Source organism: Chroicocephalus ridibundus, chromosome 9, assembly GCF_963924245.1.
Source record: "Chroicocephalus ridibundus chromosome 9, bChrRid1.1, whole genome shotgun sequence".
Classification (NCBI taxonomy): domain Eukaryota; kingdom Metazoa; phylum Chordata; class Aves; order Charadriiformes; family Laridae; genus Chroicocephalus; species Chroicocephalus ridibundus.
The window spans coordinates 13,982,497-14,007,036 of NC_086292.1; the positions used below are offsets into that span (position 1 = coordinate 13,982,497).

Consider the following 24,540-nt stretch of genomic DNA (forward strand, 5'->3'; position numbering starts at 1 on the left):
GAACTAAGGTCTCCTAACCAGGCTGAGGTTTTTCAGGATGATCTTAGCATTATATGGGACGAAAGATGCAGAATTTCTCTTTACGTCATACTCTATAGACATCCTGAAATGTCTTTTTGCCATTAATATCACATAACTGCAGCTCCCTTAAAAGAAACATGGATGACAAGCTATCTCACTGACAGGGGCACAAACTGCCATGAATCATTCTTTTAAAGACTAACAATTACAAATTTTATCTTTCTCATATTTATACACGCCCTACCACCACCCCTTTTGCATGGAAAGCTTGTGGATCATCCACAACTATATATGATACAATCACTTGAGAAGCACATTTAACTTATAGGAAAAAAAGGAAAAAAAACCCAAATCATGGAACCTACTTTGTTACCATTTCTTAGAATTCCTAGCAATTTGCTAACGGTTTTAAAACCTATCATTAAAAATCCTTAAATGAAATAGGAGAGAGCAATTAATCAAAGGGATAACACAGGGACTATTATATTTTTGATCCCTCCGTTCCACCCTCATAAGTCAGGGCTTTCCAATAAGAAGAATCATGAGAATCCATAAAATCAGTCAGAATTGAGGGAGACTACAGCTCTGCATTAAGCTTGTTTACACTGTTGGTAAAGTCTCAAGGATTCTGCAACAAGGTATAGAAAGGACATAGAAAGTAAAAGCCTCCTTGGTTTCATACAAGTGTTAAAGTTATGAATCAGAAGTCTCCCAAGGAACAAAGTTAAAACCAGTCCTTCCAAGGGAGAGTGGATTTTTGACCTCAGGCTTTGGCTTCAACTTCTCTTTAAAGATGAAAATTTTGGTCATCTTAGAAGTTTATTGCCCAGAGAAGAAAACAACATCTAATAATTTTATAGACTACCACATGGAAAGAGTTAAGTGCTATTTCATTATGCACTTCACACTTTTAAAAGACACATTTTCTGAGTGTATTCACAGTCTGATTTTTAATAAATTATAATAAATGAAATGAAATTGAAAACATCACTATGGTTACTGCCAGAAGTCAACCTAGTAAAGCAGAGAAATTCTACCAGTTTTAATTTTGACTTCTAGCTTGGTTTAATATTAAAAGTTACTGCAGTTTTGATTACTTGAAAACATTGTTTAAAGTACTGTAAGGGCTCAGTGACAAGACAAACTACTTCTCTGAAAAAAGCTTCTCGTTGAGAATGCACACACAGATTCAGTTATTTTTTGGTCTGACATTACATAAAAATTGAATAGTTCTGTTTCTGGTGAAAATTCTGATAAATGCCAAAGGCAACTTACATTCATCTCATTCAGAATTACACTTCAGAAGGTAAGAAGCCTTGGTCATTATGAGTTGAACAGGAAACATATTTTTATTAGATTTTCAGCTACTGTAAAATTCATAATGCTGAGGTTACTGATGGATACCACCATTCCGATACAGTAGGGCCTCTTACAATTTTAACAAGTGAAGTTTCTATTCAATATACATTTGTTCTGTGTGAATACAACAGAATGCCTCTTTTTCTGTTAAGAACTCCTACATATTTAGTAGGACTAAGTCATTATTAAATAGAAATACTGTAACGTGTGTGGGGTCTCCGGCATTGTAACATGTCCACTATCATATATGACAATTTCAGAATTTTTTTTTATGTCCACTCAAATATAGACTCAAAGAGCAACACAACAGTCATACTGACTGAGATGAGAAGTTCATCTTAAGTCAAGTAACTTGTTTTTTGCAAGTGTCTAAGACTGAATAATTTGGGAAAAAGCGGAAGAATACAGAATAACATTTCCTTCAGTATACCTTCCCAGAAATAACTCTAAAAGCAGCATTTGCGTCTTGATCTCTTATGCTGCTGTTCCAAGAGAACGCACGCAGGCTTCCTAGAACCTAACAATTAAAACAGACTCAGCTCCATGCATAAGTAGCAAAGAAAAACAAGAGCAATGATTTACTTGGCATCATTGAATAAGAGCTTTGTGGGGTCTGTGCAGGCCACTCGCTCTGAAAGCAAAGGAAGTTTTGGGAAGGATAAATGGCTCATAATTAATAATTAATGGCTCATAAGCTAAATAAGGCTGCTTGTTTTGGGACTGCAATTTTTTGTAGTGCTTGTTTCCCATGGACTGATCTACCATGTGTCTGTAGTCAGCTATGCTGCAAAAGGGGTCTCAGGACACCACCACTCAGACAATACCTTGCTTGATGGAGTCTTAGACATAAATGCAGACCACACTTATGGGCAAGAATACAACTTTATTCCATTCTCATGGCTCAGACTTTCAAGGTGATGACAGTTCTACTAAAAGGATCTTTTGAATCTACACACAAAACAATGTGTAGAGTGAAACCAGTGAAAACTACACTAAATATATGCAAATAATTTAGACGGTATGACTTCTGCTATAGATGTTCAGGGTATCAAAGTAATTTTCTTAAAAGATATCAGACATCCTTACCTCCCAGTCCATGTAGTCACATACATCTTCAAAGTTAGTGAGTAGAGACACTGAGCAGAAAAGCCGTGGCAGCTCATCCCTCGTCATTGGGGGGAAACGACTATCTTTAAGGGCACTGTTGAAGACAAAACAGAATTTCAAAGGATTTTTTGGGGGGTGCTTTTCATTTTGTTTAAGTTCAAGGATCTAATGAATCAACTGAAAAATATAAAGGGCAAAAAAAAATCCTGATGAAATGGTGACCAGTTTGATAATCCAGTTGCCAGTGTAACACGCTGACCAACATTCCCAACTTTTTCCTTAGACCTTTGTTTCAGGTCTTGGCTGGCCAGGCAGGTGGTGTTCTGAGGGTCATTCCTTCCTGAGCTGATTTTGCTACTATAAGAATCGTATTGATGAAGCAGCATAAAGTTTTTGGAAAAAGTTACAAAAGGAATAGCTCTTCTACCTGGTGTTTAGTAAATCCTTTTCAAAAAGGATTAAACTATACAACATACAGGGAGAAATTCTATAGCCTGCAATATTCAAACATGTAGTACAGTAACCAAACTGTAGAACTTAATTATTCAGTGAAAAATAATTCCAAACAAGTAGAATATTCTCCAAAGAAAAGAATTATATTCATGCTTACTGGCAAAGGTGAATATAAACAGGTAAAAAACATCCAAGAGCTCTACAGACCTGTAAACCTACAGGACTTGAAGATGTTCTGCAAAGCAGAGGTAACAGTTAGTAAGAGGGAAGCTTATGAACAGCTAAGCTAATCCTCAGCCAACACACCGTTCTATGGACAAACATACACCTAATGGGGTAACAGCCAGTACCGAGAGGAGCTATCGCTGCACATTCCAGCATGGTTTGAAAAACAAAGCAGTTAACAGACAGTAAGCAGTACCATGAGTAAGAACATCTATAAAAACCTACTTGCATAAGTTTGGTTACGAACCAGTTAAATTGGAAAAGGGAAGGTTAAAGTGAGTATGCTATCTCGTAATTTTTTATTCTCTTAAGATTTGAGATATGCCATGTATGAATACAAACATGCTCATCTCCAACAAAAACAGTGATCTGCTAACTGAGCTTTTTCATGAGTAAAGAGAATTTAATATTAAGAGACTTACTGAAGTACTACCAAGTTCTTCATGTGTCTCATTGTTTCATCTAACAATTAGATCACTCTTATTCGTTTTATTTGGCATACAGCCAGCGGTTGCCATTAGCTGATATAACTACAGCCACGGCGTTTAGAATATGGCTGAAGTCTCTGCATCAGATACCACCATTTTATATAAAGAGTAGTATTAACTTTATTAAAGCAGACCAAATAAGGACACATAAGCAAAAAAAAAAAAAAAGTTTAGCAAAAGAAAACAGATGTATAAGTAGAAACAACCTCCCATTGTGAATTAATACCATACACCAAAGAGTTAAAATAGAACCTTTATTTTTCTGGGATAGGGAGAAGGTAGGCTTTTTTCCCCAAGTATGCTACAATTACAAAAACGAGCAAAGTATTAGAATTTAGACTAGACGCCCTTCTCAAAGCTTTGGTATTTTTACATTACAAAATAGGTCAGAAATTGAGATTTTCATTAGAAAGACAAATTAATTGTATAATTGGGTAACAACAGGCCTACGCTACCCGTTATTTAGGAGTAATGCTAGGCAACCCCAGGTAAAGTTGCCATAGAGGTGAGAGAAGATGATAGGACAGTAAGTAACTAGCCAAGATAAATCTTTTGACATTTATGTAGTTCAGACAGGCCTAGATACACCTGTGAAGAACTGGGAACACTAAGGAGATTTAAAGCACAATGCCTGTGATATTTAACTAATGACTTTCACTGAAGGTGTATCAAAAGATGGTATTCTCCAAGATGATGTTGACGGGATTTGCAAAGATAGCTTTGTAACTGCTGGGAACCAGGCAGAGTTCCCAGCCTCCGCTGCCTCGGGTTTCTGAGCAACATCAGACATCAACTCATACAGCCACAGCATAACAGCAACGTACGAAAATACAAACAGCTAATTCACCTTTCACATTCCTCCATGGAGGGGGGAAAAATAATATTTCCTGGAATACCCTCCAGGAATCCAGCTGTTCATTGCTTAGGTATTTTGAGCCAGAGATGGTATCTCTGCACTTAAAAGCTCTTTGTGGGTTTATTTAATTTAATAAGTGCATGTATACATGCTTTTAATATTTTACTCTACCTTTTACTAAAAACTAAAAAATCATGTTCAGAAACCCCAATCCTCTTAAAACCCATTGCTACTACCACTTCGTTTATATGCAAATTTCTCATTTCCCTGAGGTATGCTGTACCTTTATCATACAACCAATCCATTGAACACACTACTGAAAAGCACCCAGAGACAAGTATTATTTCATTAACAAACAACAAATTTAGTTATCTTGGGAAACACCTGTACGCATGGATATTGCCAATACCTGTTTAAACCTGCTTTTCATCATTTATGCAGCGATCTTACCACGCAAAACACTTCCTGTATTGTAAGAATTTACAACCTTCAAAAAACTTGGGTTTTTTTTACAGAACTTGATACTAGTTTATCTAACTTTCAGTTCCCCTTCCTCAAGCTGCCAAAATGAACTTCTGAATTTTGGCTTTTTGAGGCGAATGTTGTCTACTATGGGTGTGAGCCTGATCCCAATAATGTCAGCAGTAGAAGTCTCGGGCAAATTCCCACTCACTGAAGATCTGCTGCACTGGCATTACTAGATGAGAAACCATCCTTAATTTAACATACTTTAAGTTGTACAGAAAAACATCCTACAATGCACGCGTAAGCCACGTCTCAGCCAACCTGCTCGAATGCCGAGATAATAATTTGAAAGAAGATGGGGGAATCACAACAAATCTGAATACTGATAAAAAGCTGAGAGACAAAACCTTCACATGAGCAGAGTGGAAGCAGAAAGGCACACAAAGGCACAACACAGCAAACAAAGAAAGCAGAGCAATGCAGTAACCACTGCGTACTCATTAACAAGTTTAGCTGGCTAATTCCATTACTCAATAATATGACACTGGCATAAACACCTTGCTTTCAGGTGTTTCACACCTTGTACCTAAAATACAGTTTATCAAATGATAGTGCCGTTTCAACTATACCTAGTTCCTTCAGAACTGCTAAGTGCTCTTTTATCTGAAAAATTGCTCCTCAACACCTCTGTGACTCTGGACATCTGTGCACATCTCCTCTGCTGGCACTGATGGTGCTGAAGGTGAGAGGTGTCTGGCAGAACAAGGTCAGAGACTGGAATAACAGCCTCCCACACCACTGTGACCAGTCAATACAGAGTATCGCTACTACTCTGTTCCTCCTTTCCTCGTCTCCAGACCACGTACTACAATTCGTGTTCACCTTTCAAAACAGCTTCATCTCTGTTGTCACATAAGTAAACCCAAAATTTACCTGGAGAAATTTGTGTTGGCAAACAATCAGCAACGGGAACAAAACATTCTGAAAGGGAGACGCTGACAAGAAAGCATTTATTTATACTGGTTAAGCTACACGTGGAATATTCCATCTGCTAATGCAAAATTTATGAAATAGTCCAGCAATTATATCAGGTGCTAGTTTTAGAAGGAACAAATAAAACTTAATAACCCTGCCCTAATGAGTTTCACTTAGGTGCTTCATATACGATTTTAAAATTAGGAAACATTTATCTTTTCAGTGCTGTATATTACAGTTAGAGTATCAGTCGTCTTCTTTTATTCCTTTCTATGGCTAGAAACCAGCCAATTCTTTTATTCCTACCATGGCTGAAATTCTAAAGTAAGTTCCAGACACGTTCTGAAAACCTACGAGCAGAGCAGCTTCATACCATGTCTTTACAGATCCACTGTTTCCATTTTTGCATTTTTTAATGCTTGCCTAGCAGACGACATACATCATCAGAGATGCTTCCCTTTAGAATTTAGCCATTATCCTTAAGCCTGAACTTTCTCTTGGTGGGCAGTGAATAAAGCTCCATCTACTGCCTGTTCTGTCAGTGTCAGTAAAACAAGCAGATGGTACCAGTGGAGCTCCTCATGGGCAGCTGCCCCCCTGTACAAACCCAAAGCTCTCCATCGTTAACAGACTGGTATCACCCTCAGAAACATCAGCAGATCTCAACACTTACCAAGGACAGAAAAGCTTGTGTGAGTTTTTACTTTTGTTGTTTCTATTCTGGAAGAAAGAACATCAGTGTCTAGAGGCAGCAGTTTGGCACTCGCCATACACTTCGTATGCTCTACAAAGATGTAGGTATGTAAATCCAGCCTCGTGCCTCACTCACCACGTTAGCACGCTGCTCGGTGACCAATTCAACGCGAGCACAACACACAGACAAGATAACGTCTGCTGTTTTTCTCAAAAGCTTGTTACTCATCTGAGCTGTTCAGAATGAAAAGTCATTGTATAATTGCGTGTCAGCATTCTGGATCAGTAGAGGAGACTTTGTTCTGTTTATTTGATGGAAGCGTTATTTTTGTAGTATTAGAATGTGATTTTACAATCTTATTCAATGCCCTATTCTTCTGTTAATTCTTCCACTAGAAAGACAAAAGGATTCTCATGGAACAAAATCTGGCATATTAGATACCAGGTTTAAAAAAAATTCCACAAGTTTTCTGTTAAACTTAGAATTAAGGGAGGGTAAGTGGAAATAATTAGTAAAATAAGTGAGAAAAATTAGGCAGAGTTCAAAACTTCTTTTAAAGAAAAAAAAAAAACTTATTTTAAAAGCATTTTCCAGACCTTCTGTTCTTTATTCCTTAATGCCCAGAACTAATTTACACATATTGCTGCTGACTAAATGGAAGTACATGGTAGCGAAGAATTGAAAAGAAGCAGTGCCAAGCACGGGGAATTCTAGCTGGCCAATAAAAGGACGTTAATTTTTCCACATAGACTTCTGCTCCATGTTAAAAGTGAAGCAGGCAAAGTCAAAATTGAATCCTGTTCAAAGAAAACTATTTTTAGACACAAAACGCATGCACACACACGCACAGCCTTTCTAGTTAAATATACTTTATTTATGCAGTCTTGGGTGTCCTACTAAGACTAAGTAATTGCCAGTCAAGAAAAAAACAAAACAAAGTATTACTCAACTATCAGTTTTTCTTCATCTGAGCCATGCCATACAAATCTCAGCTTCTCCTCAAATGAAGTTTATTTGGCCACATGCTCTCCAGAAATGTTTTTCAGTAATTCCATTTTCTATGTACTACTCCTTGTATTTGTGAGAATATAAAGAAAAGCTTGCAGACAATTTAAAGACACTGAAAACGTTTAAAGAAAAGGAAATTGTTCAAAGTATTTTGAATTACCAAGACAAACAGCATGACGTTTAGCAAAAAATAAAAGTAAGCTTTATATTCCTTAAGGCTATATCTTGTTTTTGTAAAATACCACCAGAGAAGCTCTCGGAATCATTTGAAATAAAAGTATGAGCGGGTGAACCAAAATGCAACACATCATTGTGTTGTTGATCTGTAATTTCTGTAGGCTATAAAAATACCTTAAAAAAACCAAAAGAGTCAGCTTCAGTCTTTAAGAACCTATGGCTCTTAAACGTGATGGGGCAGATGGGGAACAAACAGTAGGACACAAATAGGGGAAACAAGGAATAGTAAGGGAGCTACGTTACTCAGTTTAGAAGGATCTGAAAATCTTTGTGATTGAATTTAAGGGCTCCTTTAAAAAACTTTGATAGCACATAAGCATCAAAAATAGTAAAGAATGATTTAGGTGTAGATGAATGAAGGTATTAAATGAATTGTTCTTAATATTTTATTGTTTGTTATTTAATGACAACTATTAACAATGAAATTTCTCACTAAGCCTCTTTTTTGGGGACAGTCACACATACAGACCCAAACTGGATAAAGAGTTTAGGTAAAACTGGATACTCTTTTTATGTTACTGGAAACTAATTTGGGGGCTTAAACATGACACGGGAAGGAGATGCAAAGGGAAGTGTCAAAGGCTGGGCATGATATAAGTAATACTCACTTTTATAGGAAGTGTAAATGAGGCAGAGACATGAAGTGACTCATGCAATTCAGGAGGCTTACACAGTGAGTCAGTGACAGAATCAAGAATAGAATCCAAGATCCCCGACTCCTAAAAATCCACTTTTTGTGACAGCCTCTCTTTCACAATCTGCTCAGCCTACCCTGTGGAAACATAGCTCCCAGAGGATTAATCAAAATAGAACTGATAATTTTAATCAAATTAATCCAATTTAAAAAAAAAAAAAGTTTCCCATTACTTTTTCAGTTCACTCTAATAGAGTCAATCTCCTCTTAATCAGCTTCCGATACTGAACCCAGCTAAAGCAAACCAGAATTTTTTGGCATCCAAACAATGCTTTATATGTCATCAGCAGAGTTATGAAAAATAGGTTAAAGATCTCATTTTACAAACTATTGCCCTCTTCTGATAAACAGTACATTGGCACTACTTTTAGATGGTAGGCAAAAGATTTAAATTGCATCTGCTCCGAAAACCCCTTTTCATTTAGCTCAAGAAGCAAAACCCTGAGATTCTTCATTCTGTCACTAAATGAAATGTGCTTAGCAGAATTACCTTAGAAAATGTGTTTAACAAAGAAATGGCCCTATGTCAACAAACTGAGCCCAAAGGGCCCAGATATTGTTCTTCAGTTAATTCAAAACATCCTGAAATTAATGAGTGGCAAACTCACTGGATTTTAGATAACAGCAAAGAGATGACACCAACAAGAAACACTTGGTGCCAGGGTTTCAGAAAAAAATGTCAATATTTATAGTTTTTTCCATTGCTGGGTTACTGATCAGAAGTTAGTCAAGATTTTTACTTTTTCATTCAGTAACTTCAACAGGAAGAAATTAAGGAACACTTAGGCAGATCACCAGGATTTTCCTCATGAAAATCAGCTATCATAACTCAGTCTGGCAGAGACCAGAAAGAACTAGCAGCTTCCAAGTCACGATCTGCAATTAATTTTTAAGCCAGAAAAACAGGGCAGAGCGTGCTCTTCTTCAGAAAGTGAAATTATTATGAATAAAATTCTCCTGGCTTTCAGCATAAGAGATCAGACAGCCTAACATAACCCACATGACAGCCTTCTAACAACTTTTATTTATGATAGCAGAATTTTGACAACTTAAATGGAGATCTCGAGTGATTTACATGCATCATGAAATCACTTGAATGCAAGGAAAAAGAGTTTATTTATATTGTCTTTTTTTTTTTGGTCATACTGGAAAAATTTCCAGGAAACAAAACAACTGTGAATGACGTGTTTTTCCTGAACCCTCCCTTACATTTGGGAGACAGAAAGGGAAAGAACAACATTTATACTTCCTGCACATTATGTTGCTAAGTGGCAGTCACAGGGTAAAAAAAGAAACACACACTTGTTGACATTTGGCACAGAAATACTTCTCTGAAGTTTTTAGCTTATTTTATTAGCACAGTGCAGCAGGTAATGGGAACAGTGTTTCACATGGGAGAAATAAAATATTGGTCTGGCATTTTGGCTCTTCAATCATTTTATTTTTTTTTTGACTCCACAAAACTGAAGTATACCAGAAAGTCTCTCTCTCAATCTCTCTGGATTCAGACATGTACTTTAATAGGAAGAAGAATACACTGATAGTCTATTTTAGACAGTTATTTTATATTTGAAAATACCACCATTCCTCTAAAAGACAAGTCAGAGCACATACATAAATTGGTTAAAACGGCTCATCAGAAAAGGCAACCTTCATTCATTGACTAGATAAGACAATTAAGTCTCTATTTTAGGCAGCCAGAGGTGCCTAATATAAGCTGTCTGTATGTCCTCCAAAGTGTCCTAACTCTCTAGTAAGCGTGGAAATTGTTAGCAGTGTGGGTTTTGTTAATTGGTTAATACCGGCAAGGCTGCAGGAGTTATAAGACACAATACACTAAGCCAGCAAACACATCTGGGTGGTTTGAATTTACCAAACGTCATTAATTATTTTTTCAAACAACTATGCAGGATTGGATATTGTCAGGCTTCCTGCAGATGGCATAACAATGCTACAGAAGACATTAATATAATATACTGATTAAAAAAAATACATGTTATCTATTAAGAGTAGATTCAGAAAGAGGTAACAAAAAGTTTACAGTGTTCCATTTCAAACATTTTCCTAAGAGAACACTTAGGTTTGTTCACAATATCCTGAAGGACAAACCAATATAACAAGTTTTTATTACCATTTTCAAACTGCTGAGTGACAAGGAAGAAAAGAACTTCTGGGCAAAAGATCAACCACCTACCAAGGAGAGAGAAACCATTATTTGCTCACTTCAGTAGTTTCCTGAGCTCCTCTCCCAGTGAGATAGCAGTGTGTCCTTCTTGGGTGGTAAAATTATTCACCTAAATCTAGGACATGCTAAAAAAAAATTACAAATAAAATGGCAAAGTTCTAAATCGATGCTGCAGAGATTTTTGTTAACACTTCATCATTGAATTGGAAATTCCTGAATGATATATTTATAAAAATATTAACTTAAGTATTAGTCAAATACATCAGGGGAAAAAAAAAAATAAAAGAGAATTGTTCAAGTATTTTGTTTGGAGTACTCCTTAAACCTGATCACAGACAATTAGGATATACTGCATTCAACTGTTTCCCCATGATTGCTAATTTCAGTTATACATGAAGTATATTTTACCACCTGTTCCTCCTGTTGTATGAACTCACGGATTTTGCATTTATGCCGAAGCAGTTCCATTAGCTAGCGGGCAATACTAAGGCATCACAGCACAAAGGCAAAGGGTTATGGAAATCTTTAAAAATTTCTTTAATACCTACTGAGTTTAATATTGACTGCAGTCACAAGTGGAAAATGATTTAATGGCTTCAATTATATTCTAACAGCATTTTTGTGTGAGTGTGCATGTGTATTGTGCCACCCGTACACCCAACTAAAGAGAAAACCATACTGATATTGCCGAAAAGGTTCCGGGACCTTGTTTTTTTTTTCCCAAAAAAAAGTTCATCAGTTGTTTAAATCAACAAAAGAAGCATTTACAGAATATTTCTAGGGGTACTTAAAATTTCCAAACACCCTTATTTTAATCTTGATTTCTTACTCTGGTTGTCTTGACTCATGGTACATGACCAGATCAACTTCACAGCACATAGGGAATGACTAACACGCTCCGGGATGCTTCTCACTGAATCTGCAGTCGACGTGACTGTCTGTTAAGACATGGAGCTAACGTACACCCACAGAACGACCACTGTCTGAAACTCCTGGAGGTTTAACGGCTGCTGGGTCTTCAGCTGGGTCTGTCAGTCTTATGTAAATACCAAATGAAAATGATCAAACTCCTTACCTACTCATCATTGCAAAATTTCTCATAAGAAAAGCAAGCTCATAGCCACGGAAGCTGTAAAAGCTAAGGCTTCCATAAATTTAAACAGAGCTTTTTACAACCAAAATGAATAAAGATGTTTTTTCTACTGCTCTGACAATTACCCAGAGAAATATTCCATCACACTCTGGATTCTTACAAATAAACCCAGTTTATCATTATGCCACAATAATGCTACACTGTCTGGACATAATGCCTGAAATTCATTTCTCTTTCTTACTGCTATAATGTATCAAGGAAATAATCTAGGCTCGTATGGAGAGATCCTTAAAGTTTAGGAGAATTTTGTGTACGTGTTATGGCCTTCAAGTGGAAAAATACGAACACAAAAGTCACAGCTCCTGCAATCTGCTCCCACCAGAAAATATAAAGCAGTTAGAACTAAAAAAATCCACAAAGTAGTATTGCAGTGTCCTGAGTACATTAATAGAGCCAAGTTTCTATGGCTTCAACTTCCTTACTGGTTCCTGAAGCCAGAAATCATAGAATCATAGACCGGTTTGGGTTGTAAGGGACCTTAGAGATCATCCAGTTCCAACTCCCCTGGCCCTGGGCAGGGACACCTCCCACCAGACCAGGTTGCTCCAAGCCCCATCCAGCCTGGCCTTGAACACCTCCAGGGATGGGGCAGCCACAGCTTCTCTGAGCAACCTGGGCCAGTGCCTCACCACCCTCACAGTAAAGAATTTCTTCCTAACATCTAATCTAAATCTACCCTCTTTCAGTTTGAAGCCATTACCCCTTGCCCTTGTAAAAAGTCCCCCTCCAGCTTTCCTTTAGGCCCCTTTAGGTACTGGAAAGCCACTATAAGGTCTCCCCAGAGTCTTCTCTTCTCCAGGCTGAAAGACTCCAACTCTCCCAGCCTGTCTTCACGGCAGAGGTGCTCCAGCCCTCTGATCATCTTCATGGCCTCCTCTGGACTCACTCCAACAGGTCCACGTCCTTCTTATGTTGGGGGCCCCAGAGCTGGATGCAGTACTCCAGGTGGGGTCTCACCAGAGCAGAGCAGAGGGGCAGAATCACCTCCCTTGACCTGCTGGCCACTCTTCTTCTTATTCAGCCCAGGACACAGTTGGCCTTCAAGTCTTCTGGCAGGTGCACATTGCTGGCTCATGTTGAGCTTCTCATCAACCAACACCCCCAAGTCCTTCTCCTCAGAGGCCTCCTCCCAAGCCATTCTCCACCCAACCTGAATTTGTGCTTGGATTGCCCTGACTCACATGCAGGACCTTGCACTTGGCCTGGTTGAACTTCATGAGGTTCACACAGGCCCACCTCTCAAGCCTTTCAAGGTCCCTCTGGATGGCATCCCTTCCCTCCACTGTACTGACTGCTCCACACAGCTTGGTGTCATCAGCAAACTTACTGGGGGTGCACTCAGACTCACTGTCCACATCACCAACAAAGATCTTAAACAGCACCGGTCCCAGTACCAACGCCTGAGGAACGCCACTTGTCACTGGTTGCCACTTGGACATTGAGCCATTGACTGCAACTCTTTGAGTGCGGCCATCCAGCCAATTCCTTATCCACCAAGTGGTCCATCTGTCAAATCCATGTCTCTCCAATTTAGAGACAAGGAGGTAATGTGGCACAGCGTCAAATGCTTTGCACAAGTCCAGACAGATGATGTCATTTGCTCCTCCCTTATCCACCAATGCTGTAACCCTGTTGTAGAAGGCTACCAAATTTGTCAGACATGATTTGCCCATAGTGAAGCCATGTTGGCTGTCACCTATCATGTCCTTATTTTCCATGTGCCTTAGCATAGTTTTTCAGGAGGCTTCGCTCCATGATCTTGCCAGGCACAGAGGTGAGTGACTGGCCCGTAGTTCCCCTGATCTTCCTTTTTTCCCTTTTTGAAAATGGGGGTTATGTTTCCCCTTTTCCTGTCAGTAGGAACTCTACCGGACTGCCACAACTTCTCAAAAATGACGGACAGTGGCTTAACAACTTCATCTGACAGTTCCCTCAGGACCCACAGATGCATTTCATCAGGTCCCATGGATTTGTGCACCTTCAGGTTCCTTAGATGGTCTCAAAACTGATCTTCTCCTACAGTGGACAGTTCTTCATTCTTCCAGTCCCTGCCTTTGCCTTATGCATCTTGGGCAGTGTGGCTAGAGGACTTGCCGGTGAAAACTGAGGCAAAAAAGTCACCAAGTACCTCTGCCTTCTCCGTATCCCAGGTAAACAGGTCTCCTGTTTCCTCCTGGTGAGGGCCTGCATTTTCCCTAATCTTCTTTTTATCACTGACATACCTATAAGAAGCTTTTCTTGTTACCCTTGACATCCCTGGCCATATTTAATTCTATCAGGGCTTTGGCTTTCCTAACCTGATGCCTCAGACAATTTCTCTGTATTCCTCCTAGGCTACCTGTCCTTGCTTCCCCGCTCTGTAGGCTTTCTTTTTGAGTTTGAGTTTGTCGAGGAGCTCCTTGTTCATCCATGCAGGCCTCCTGGCATTTTTCTTTCATGTCTTCCTGGTTGGGTAGCCTGAAGCATACCTCCAGTGTAATGTCACCTGCCCTCCCTTTAATACTGACCATAAGCTCCCTCTTGGCTCCTCATCCATCCCCAGGCAGAGTTCTGTGCACTCCAGCCAGTCATCGACATAGAGAGTGATACTTCCTGCCTGTCCTTCCTGAAGATCCTGTGTCCTTCCATTCCAACACTCCAGTCATAGGAGCCATCCCACCACGTCACCGTGATGCCAATAAGATCATAAGATCAAATCTTACACTATACCGCTTTTGTGGTTCTAAATGACTTACTTTTCTCCTTGAATGTGAAGAAAGAGCTAACAGATTAAAGACTCTGCATTTTTCTCTTACTGTTTTAATCCTGCAGGGCATGGGGGGGTGTGTCATTTTGCATTACTATACAATATGTCCTATGACATTAAAAAAAAAAGAATCTTAAATTAATCTAACTTTAAGATGTGGAAGAGCTTCAGTAATAGTCTCGAGCTTTGCCTTCACAAAGGTACGCTAAATCCAAAGTCTTCACGTAACAGGTCAGTAAGTGAGAGGCACAGCTTATAGCAAATTACAACACAAAGCGTGCAATTATTGTGCATTTGCCCAGGTGTAGCAAAAAAGCTGTAACTGCTCTGTTCCACACACTCCATATGCCTAGAACTGAACAAAGTCAGTTTGGAATATCCATGCAAAACAGCTGTCTGTACTCTGAATTGCTCAGCATGGACCTTGAACAATATTTTCTGACTACAGGGGAACATAAGGTAAAGCAGCTGTATGCAGTAGTTTCTTCGTAGGTGGCAGCTTCTTTTCTGCCTTTTCCTGTATTGTCCCTCACCCCTCCCTGCATCTATCACCATAGTGGGATAAATGAAGACAATGGAATTCAAAAAGGCGTGACATTTTTTGTGTCATACTCATGCTAACATTCAGGAAGCTGAAAGGTGTCAATTGCCATGGAAATGTCCTGGTTTGATACATAAAAAGCAAATCCACAGCACTTAAAACAATCTCACAACATAACACAGTTGGTTTGTCACAGTCATTCCAGATGCTTATTTAAAAAAATGAACAACAAAACTGGCCAGGGTTTGGTCTGTAGGTTTTTGTTTGGTGAACACATGATAACAGGCTAGTCAGAAAACTCTAATTGAGCTCCAACTGGACTAAATTATAATGTCACTAAAAGGCTCTCCAGCAGATGGCAAAGTTTAGATAATTAACAAAAATGAACTGCTCAATTACATTTAGAACGGTACAGCTTGAGCAACGCTTACCACTCCAATCCCTAGGAGCATAAAAAGAAGTCTCCAGAATTCTTTACATCTCCAGTAAGCCTCTCAATATTGACCTAAGATCACCACTTCACCCCAAAAGAGATACTGAAGTCAAGACAAAAATCTTTAAGGCCATTTTACTGCTGTATTCAACCCTCATTTAATCAATTTACAAAATATTGCTCCCCTCTAAAGATGCATTCAAGTCATAACTTTAACACAGAACAAGTTAACATGAAATATTTTTAACTCTTTATGAACTTTAAAAAGCCTCATCTTAAGCACATATGGAAAAATATGTTTCTAAACGTCTCAGCCACGCAACATTATATAAATACATGAATATAATTTGAACATTTACATGTTCAGTTTCCTGCAGCTTGTAAAAAGGGTTTATTTATATTATACTGTTTATAGTCCGGAACAAAAGTATATTTCATTTTCTCAATATTCCTTATATCACCCAAAATACTATAAACTATATTTTAATATAAAAATACGATGTGGTTCAATTTTTATTAGTTGGCAATATGATTCTCTTTAAAAAACAACCAAGACTGTAAATGCTGGAGATGGAATTTTACAGTTAAGCTCACTTTTGATATCGTTTGTCACAAATACAGAAACTATGTTTTATCATCAGGACTTTGAAACCACAATGACGGGACAAATTAAGTATCTATATGTAATGCACAATCAGGTTAAGAATAAGGAAAGCAAAAGGCATAGTTGAATATGCAGGAACTGAATTGAGAAGAAAAGAGATCATTTTCACTTACTTGAGGTGTTGCATTAAATTTTCATAGAAAAAGGTTAAGAAAATAAAATATTCTGAAATATGAAGGCATTGATTAATATAGTCCCATACATGAAATGAAAGGTGACAGAACCCAGTCTTGAAATTCTTGAACAAGTGCATAAGTTGAGAATAACCCAAGGCCTACGCTGTATTACAGCGTGGATAATGACCACTCATAATACGGGCACAGAATAATATCCTGGCTTGTTTCCTAAAGGAGATATGTGTTTCATCAATATCACAACTCAACTTAGATTATTTTTAAACCAGTTGGTTTTTTATCTAAGTGCAACCTCTTACACACACGGTGAAGTGCATCTGCGGAGATGCAAATCTGGGTGCTGTCAGTGTAAAGGTTGGTGTACGAGCTCATGGCACCTTACCAATTCTCAGTGTTTTTATAAATACAGTAAAAAAAGGCAGGCACAAGATTAACCCTGTGTGCCATGTCATATGTAACAAGACCTCACAGAAAAAAAAAGCCACTCCTTATTTCATGAGAATTTTGGTTTCTAAACACTTATTCCTGCTATTGTGATGCCACCCTAGAATGATGCATCAGGACAAAACATAATTCCTTATTTAAGGCAACAAATAAGGCTTCTCAACATTTTTTTGTGTTAATTTTGTGTGTGGAGGTTTTTAGTTCATGCATGAATCTCATTAACAGATTAAGCTATGATTGTTCGAAAACTCTACAAATTACCAATTAAATAGAGTATGTTTTAGAGCTATAAACACATTCTATACTGCTGGAAGCTTTGCTTCCTGCATTTCCTTCCCTTGATGTTCTTCCACACACGAATAAATTGTCTGTAAGCCACCTTCTTACTCCCCTTTTAGCAACTCTGCCACTTCTCTCTCATGGGAGCAGGTCACCATTTCATCCCTTTATCCCTTCTAGTTTTCTGTCACAATTCTCTCTACTTGGGGTGGCACATTCACTGACACCTGCAACTTACTCAGCTTACACAAGTGACTGGATGGGGGGTTCACAAATCACTCTATCTAAGGTCAAGATGCCCAAGCAACAGAACCTTTGCAAGCTCAGCTAAACAGTACATTCAGTTCCAAGTCTGCCAGCTGTCGCCCTGTATGTGTTTCCCACTCTAAAACAGGTTCTGAGAAGCAAATAAAACCAGCTGAAGTGGAATGAAAAGGAAGTTCTGAAATGAAGAAGAGGCAAAAGGTTCAGGTTAGGCTACGTCTGTCTATAGTCTCAAAAACTAAAATTTAAGTATTCAAGGAATGCTTTTAACTCAACAGCATTACATACATTTGAAAATTCTGCTCAGCCACAGAATAAAGATTATTACAAAACATGAAAGTATAAACATGAACGCTTGACTATGAGATTAACTGAAATGTGACATTTGTGCTTACTAATTAAGTATTTTATATCTTATCTTCTTAGAGAAGCTACAGGCCAAATTCTCCTCCCTTTGAAGCTTGTGGGAGTTTTGCCATTCACTGCAGTAAAGCCTAAACCAGCAAACGACTGTCTGTTCTGTTCTGTTCTCGTGTTAACTTAGCTTTCAGCAACCACTAACATTGCACATTGCTACATATGTTTAACTCGGGGAATTACACCAAAAGCAACAGAAGCCTGGTTATTCAATGTTAAATGATGATACAATGTGGACAAACACAAAAAAATGGTTTATTTGTAATTATATCCATTAGAGCTACTACTTAACACATCTATCTAAAGTGTTTATTATTTAAACAGAAAGGTTTCTAGAAAGCAACTCCTGAATGTCAGGAATGGGTTAGTCAAACACACAGTTTTGTGAAATTGTATGTAACAACTCCTGGAAACCTAAATTTTTGGAGAAAGGAAAAAAAAAAAAATCATGCATTGTACACTTCAACAAACCTGAAGAGGAAGAGGGTTTTCTGAGCAAGAAAACAGAAAGCCACCCTTTCAGTAATTGAAAAAGCAGAACACACAAAGACTGAGGCTGCATGCAGTGCAGAGACCTCCACAGACAAAGCACAGCTGCTGCTCTTTGCAATGAGGGATTAGCAGTCTAGGTCAAAGGAAAAAAGCCTCTCTGTAGCTAAGTGAGCAAACTGCAGAATGCATCCTCAGCACAGATGAGAAAGGGCCATCTAACCAGCTTGCAAATTGTGCAGAAGCTTCTGGGAACAGAAACAAAACCAGCATCAATTTCTTGACAGAACGTGTAAAAATATTTCTGCTGAAAAGCAGTGATGCCCTCTTAGAGGACTGAGGTTGCAATGACCTTTCAGTTATTTTAAAGTTACATTTCCCTTTTCCCTTCTTTGTGTTCATACATATAACAAGCACTTTATCTTCCTGGCAAAACCAACATGCTATCTGTGGGGCTTTAACTACAGCATCTGGAAGTAACTGGCCTAGAGATAACAGAAGAAGCACTTTTAATTGTCTTTCATAAGAACTGAAGATGTTAAAAATACACCTATGCACACAGAAGATTTATTTTTTTTTTTTAAATGCAAACATTCAAATCTCTTTCAACCTTCATACAGTTGAGTCAGGTTATATTGTGACTCTAAACATCTCTGGCTTTACATTGATACTTCAGTGGAATGGGATATAAGCCAATATTTGAAGAAAAATAATTACTTAAACTTTTTATTACATACTAAATATATTTTTATTCTAAATCATTCACTTTAGCAACTTTTCTCAGAGAAAAAAATGAACAGTCTTCTAAACAGAGAAATATTGTTTGAATGTACCAGTATGAGTGTATTTTTAATCTGCATTTGTTTATGAATAAAAGACTGAAAAAGTTACTGGCAATCAGGCTAGTATCTAAAGTGCCAAACTGCATGTTACAGGTAGCTTGGGACCTATTTCAGTTTGTGGTATTATAGAAGCATAAGTCATTAAAGTTACTTGAACTAGAAGTATCAAAAAGTTGTACTGTTCAGAAAAACCAAGAGCTTTTCTTTTCCTCTGCAAATCAAACCAAGTTCAAACTAAATAAAATTTACTCAACTGAAAAATCCAGTAAAAATAAAAAGATGTAACATTATTCACTTCAATGAAGTCACATTTCCCTGCCCGTAAAAGTCTGATACACCTGATTTCATTTACTGATTGACACAACTGTTCATAATGGCCGTTATCACAAAGGCCCTGTTCAATGAAGCTGGAGCTGCAGCTCACGGCAGCTGGGGAAGTTCCCAGAGCTGCGCTCAGGCTCATCAGAGCACTCCTTAACATCCGCACCAGTTCCCCATGTTCTTGGGGGGGTCATTTATATACTCCAGCCCAAGAGGCTGCTTGCCTAGCTATTCACCCTTTATTACAAGTAATCTGCACTAAGAAAAAAAGATTATACCATTGCATCGGAACACCAAACCTAAATTTAAGCATGTGAGCTAACGGACTTTGTAGCCTGCATGTTATATTTAAAACACAGGTGCCTGTCGCAATTCTGCTCCCCCAATATCCTTGGCTTTAAGAATTGAGTGTTAACAGTCCTACTGAAGTCGCTACTGATGGCCAAAAAAGCTACTCCCCACTATGGTCAAAAAGCTATTTTCTCTGTGTAAATTACAACTATATATAGAAAATTTTTAATTAAAACTTTTGAAAAGTCACATAAAAGTAGGAATCTGTGAGGTTAGAAACATTTTTTGGATCCACATCAAATACTTCTAAGGAACTCTTTATTTACATACTTTCAGAGCATTAGATGCTTTGTAGACTGTATCAATACATTCTCATTTACATAGCTAAGAAATCAAAGGACGTTCAGTTTCTGTTTCTAAAACAAAGGCTATCACCAAGATACACATGTATGGAGTGTATACCTCACTCCATACGCTTTTATGGAGCAGAGCTGACAATGGCAGAATTTGAAAAGTGCATCAACAATCCAAAGGGAAGAAGCGAACCTGGAGTGCTTTTGTCCCCAATATTGTATTTTAAAATCATGTTAAAAAGCAATAACTGTTATTTCCAGGTAAATCTATATTCCCTTCTACAAAATATCAAATGAATAGCAAAACTTCAGCCATTTGTAAACGATTAAATTCAAGACAAGTCAACTCATCCTCCTGAGACCACATGCTCACAATTACACACATTATAGGAGTTGAAACAGTACAGAGAGCTGGGGGCCGTAAGACTTTTGGACTACTTCAGAATCTGAAGTGTGTTTAGGCTTAGATTTCTTCATACATTCTTCAACATTTTACACGGCTGCTTATGTCCCACCAGAAGTAGAGATGCTATCTCTTCTTCCAAGAGCTTTTCTACCATCTCAGCGGTACAGCTCTGAAAACGACACAACTTCTCTCTTCCTGGTGCCAACAGGAATGACTTTTAGACACAGGTATCTTTTGGCACTATTTAAAAATAACAGAAAATTCTGCTACAGTTTACAAGAGCATTTTAATTCTCATTACTCTGGTCTAGGGAAAATGGTAAATTCAGTTTCAAAAGCTTCAACATCTTTGTGTTAAAGTGAACAGAGATAACAAGGGCTTTTGGAGCCTGGTCCTCCACACCCAGTTCGTGCTATTTCTTCTTTATACAGTCTTAAAATGCAGCATCAGAAAACACCTAAATGGAGGAGGTGCTGACAGACTGAAAACTTTAATTGAGACTCCTTTCCCACAGTACCTCCCACACAAAGCTGCAGAGTTTAAAGACTTTAACAGCTTATAAGCATAAGAGACAATTCTTTTTCCTTTGACCTTGCTTAATCCCTGATAGCTTGCATTTAAACAGCAGATTTCACAAAAAATTAGCTCCTTGAGCTAAACAAAGCTCTTAAGTTTACTTCTACTGGGTGAGGTATCTACTATGCCACTGACACACCTCAATTTCCAGCATCTTAGGAAGTGAAGGACAAACTACGTTAGCATCCTTCTCATATTTAGCACATATAAGCACTGGCCAGTATGTGCAGTGGGAAGTTTTTTCTACCACCCTCACCGCCTTAGCAATAAAGTTGTGGGAAATGGCCCTTACTCTATATTAAAAATAAACATGTACTGCTACGCTGAGAACAGCCAGAGAGAAACTTGCCCAGACACTGGTAACTTCTACGCCAACTTCTTCCATTCTGCCCTAGCTAAAAGTTTCCAAATACGCAAAACCTTTCTTTAAAACGCAAGTGCTCTGAGACACACTTCATCCATGCCTCCCTCTGCTGTGTGAGCGCACAGTCCTATCCTGTAATTCTTCAGCACTGGCCCATAACCCAGTACGTCTTTGTAGTCCTTAAGAAATCAACAAGTCACCAAAAGTCTCAAATGAAAGCAAATTCCATTCTAAAAGATTTTTAGGAAATGTTTTGAAAATGTTCCCTTTAGGAGTATCAACACAAAAAAAAGAAAAAGTTGACCAAAACCCATGGAGTACCAACAACTATCCATACTAGTAATGGAAAAGTGACAGTCACGGCAACATAGAGCTTTGCTAGGAAAACCAGGGCGGCCAGTTCCCCTGACTTCACCCTCCCTCCCAAACACTTATGTCAAGCAACATTCAAAGACAAATACAAATCTGACTTTCAACCAAACTAGTGTTTCAGCTCAACTAGAACCCTGCCTTTGAACTTACAGGGCGTGCATCCTCTTCTTAGCATAACAGGAGGAGACTGTGTGGGAAGAAGATGAAATGCAAGAGCATCGTGGGAAAGACCAGAGTCACAAATGACATAAAACCCATCTGGAAAGTCTGAGTAACTGCGGGATGTCCCCACTTACTCATTCATATTTAATCAGATTTCAGGAATATCTGATTTATTCAAAATATGACAAATTACATCAACAAATGCAAGTTACGTTGCTTAATCATGGCTTTTTCAAAGCATGCATTTTATGAGATGTATATTTTTGAAAAACCCAATTTTTAATGCTTATTTTTTAAAATAAGATGATGAAATAAGTATTTTAATTGTGGACAGTTTCCTGAAGACCTCAGACTTATAAGCCTCAGCAAGACCCCCTCCAAACTTCTTTGAGCCACTTCATACAGATATAGCCATTTTGCTATCATTTTGAACTCTACAATTCTGTTTTTCCTAGATCTCCGGTTACCTTTTATAAACAGTCAATTCACAGAGTAAGCTTATTCCACCAAATGCAGCAATGCATTCCCCTGTGCCAAAGAATTCATATTCTATAATTCAGTTTTCCCAGCAAAACAGTAAAACGGTTACCAATATTTGATAACCCTGGATCTAAAAAGCTTTGGTAGGGCATCTTTATGTGCTCCTCCTTTCATAAAGATAATAATCTAAAGACTCTCCTTCCATTTGTAGTGTTTCCCTTTGCTTTCTTTCAGGAAGCGTTGCTAGGGAAACAGACCATCATCTACGGTTAGGTCCAAGGGTCCAGCAAGGCTTTTCTCAGGAAAAAGAGACCAACAGTTACAAAACTGGTATCCTCCTTTTTTTTTTTTTTTTTGGTTTAAAGAAAAAAAAATTAAGGCAGAATTACTACATCCCCAACATACATAACATGCAAGAAACATATATTCACTAGGGCATGCTGCTTCTCTATCCTAAACAACATTATTTTATTTCATTTCATAATGAAATAAGGAGAAGCATTTAACCCATCATTAAAGCAAAAGTTTGGGGTTTTTTTCCACTTCTAGAGCCAGGATGGTATTTAGCTTTGCCCTTTGAGAAAAGGCAGTAGACAGTTCTGTCAAGCAACAGTTCCCTGAAATAATGACCTGGCGCTGTGGGCACAAAATCATTACAGACCTACTTACTGAATTGACTCACAGAGCAACTAAGCCTGGCTCAATAAATTCAAATTTATATACTTCATTTAGAGTTCCTGGTATTGTGAGTTTACATCACAATCCATTTTACTGCTAAACAATTATCTTCCACTATAACCGATCTGAGGATTTACCCAAATGAAAGCTGTTTTCAGCTTAGATGAAATTCAGAAATATGAACAGCTCTAAGTTTCAGTAAAGTCTCATCTCAATACAGATGACATGGCAGGCAAAACACAGGAGCCTATATAAAATATCTACACGTTAAAATAGTTTTGCCTCAGTTTTATTAAAGGTAATCAGTCATCATTTAAAAATCAAGGTGCTAGTACCTTAATTTTATATTTTACCAGAAGCATTTTGGAAAACAAAAAGGGGGTTCTAAGATTATTGATAATACCTCTGGAGGTCAACACCACCATAAATATACACACATCTATACATCTTCCAGTTTGTAAAGCAAAGTTAACCGCTGAGCTGTCTTAATATACTTTGGCCCAGTTCTGACTTAATAGAATTGTCTTAAACTCTTAAGTCAGCTGCAATTTATAGTAAAATATTAATGTTATCACAGCGTACCTTATCTTTACTAACACTGTAATTAAATGTCCAGATCACCAATGGAAACCCTCTATGTCTCGCATGTGAAGTTCTAACTTCAAAAGATAATCAGGAGAAGGGAATGGAAATGTATATTGAAGGACAAACCAAAATAAAAATAAAAAAATTTTAAAAAAATCAAAACTTGAACAGGCTTCAATTGCATTTAAGATTAACTTATTAAAAAAGGTTTTCTTAACAACTTACAGAAAGACTTGCATTCTAAAATCTTATCTAATTTTATGTGACTGCATCAGCCCAGCAAAAGAGATTACATGTCTCTATACATCCCACCTCGCTTACAAACTAGAACAACCTTGAGAAACTTAAAGGATGCATTTTCTAACAAATATGATGTCTAACTGTGCTTGACAGAAATCACTTTCAACACTTCTGCCCCCTATTACTGATTTTAATTGAAACGCACTCATTTGCTATAAACTCCTCCCCACCCCTTTTCTGCACTTCTCTGTTTGGGGGGGGAGAGGAAGGAATAGCACGTGACCCAGACATGACAACTGTTGAGGACTGAAAAACAGAATTCATTTAAGCCTGTTAGCAAAACCGAAAATTACAGTTACCTTTGCAAATGATTTATACAGAAAGGTAAATCACATGCAGGACAGGCCAGCAGACCTAGAATTTACAGAAAAGTAAAGCCACCAAATCGAACAGGAGCATCTCAACTGTTCTGGCAGCTGAAGCAGTTCACAAATCCTGCAGCCACACAAAAGAAAACCTTATAGATGCCACATCTTCAG

General features: G+C 38.0%; 1 protein-coding gene across 2 annotated transcripts in view; it reads right to left on the reverse strand.

Moving 5' to 3' along the window:
* Positions 1–24,540, reverse strand: part of AMMECR1 (AMMECR nuclear protein 1) — a 109,605-nt gene that overhangs the window by 17,266 nt on the left and 67,799 nt on the right. For both annotated transcript variants that reach the window (XM_063346592.1, XM_063346593.1), the window contains exon 4: positions 2,467–2,581. In XM_063346592.1, coding sequence (XP_063202662.1) covers positions 2,467–2,581 — 115 coding nt within the window. The remainder of the gene's footprint in view (positions 1–2,466; positions 2,582–24,540) is intronic.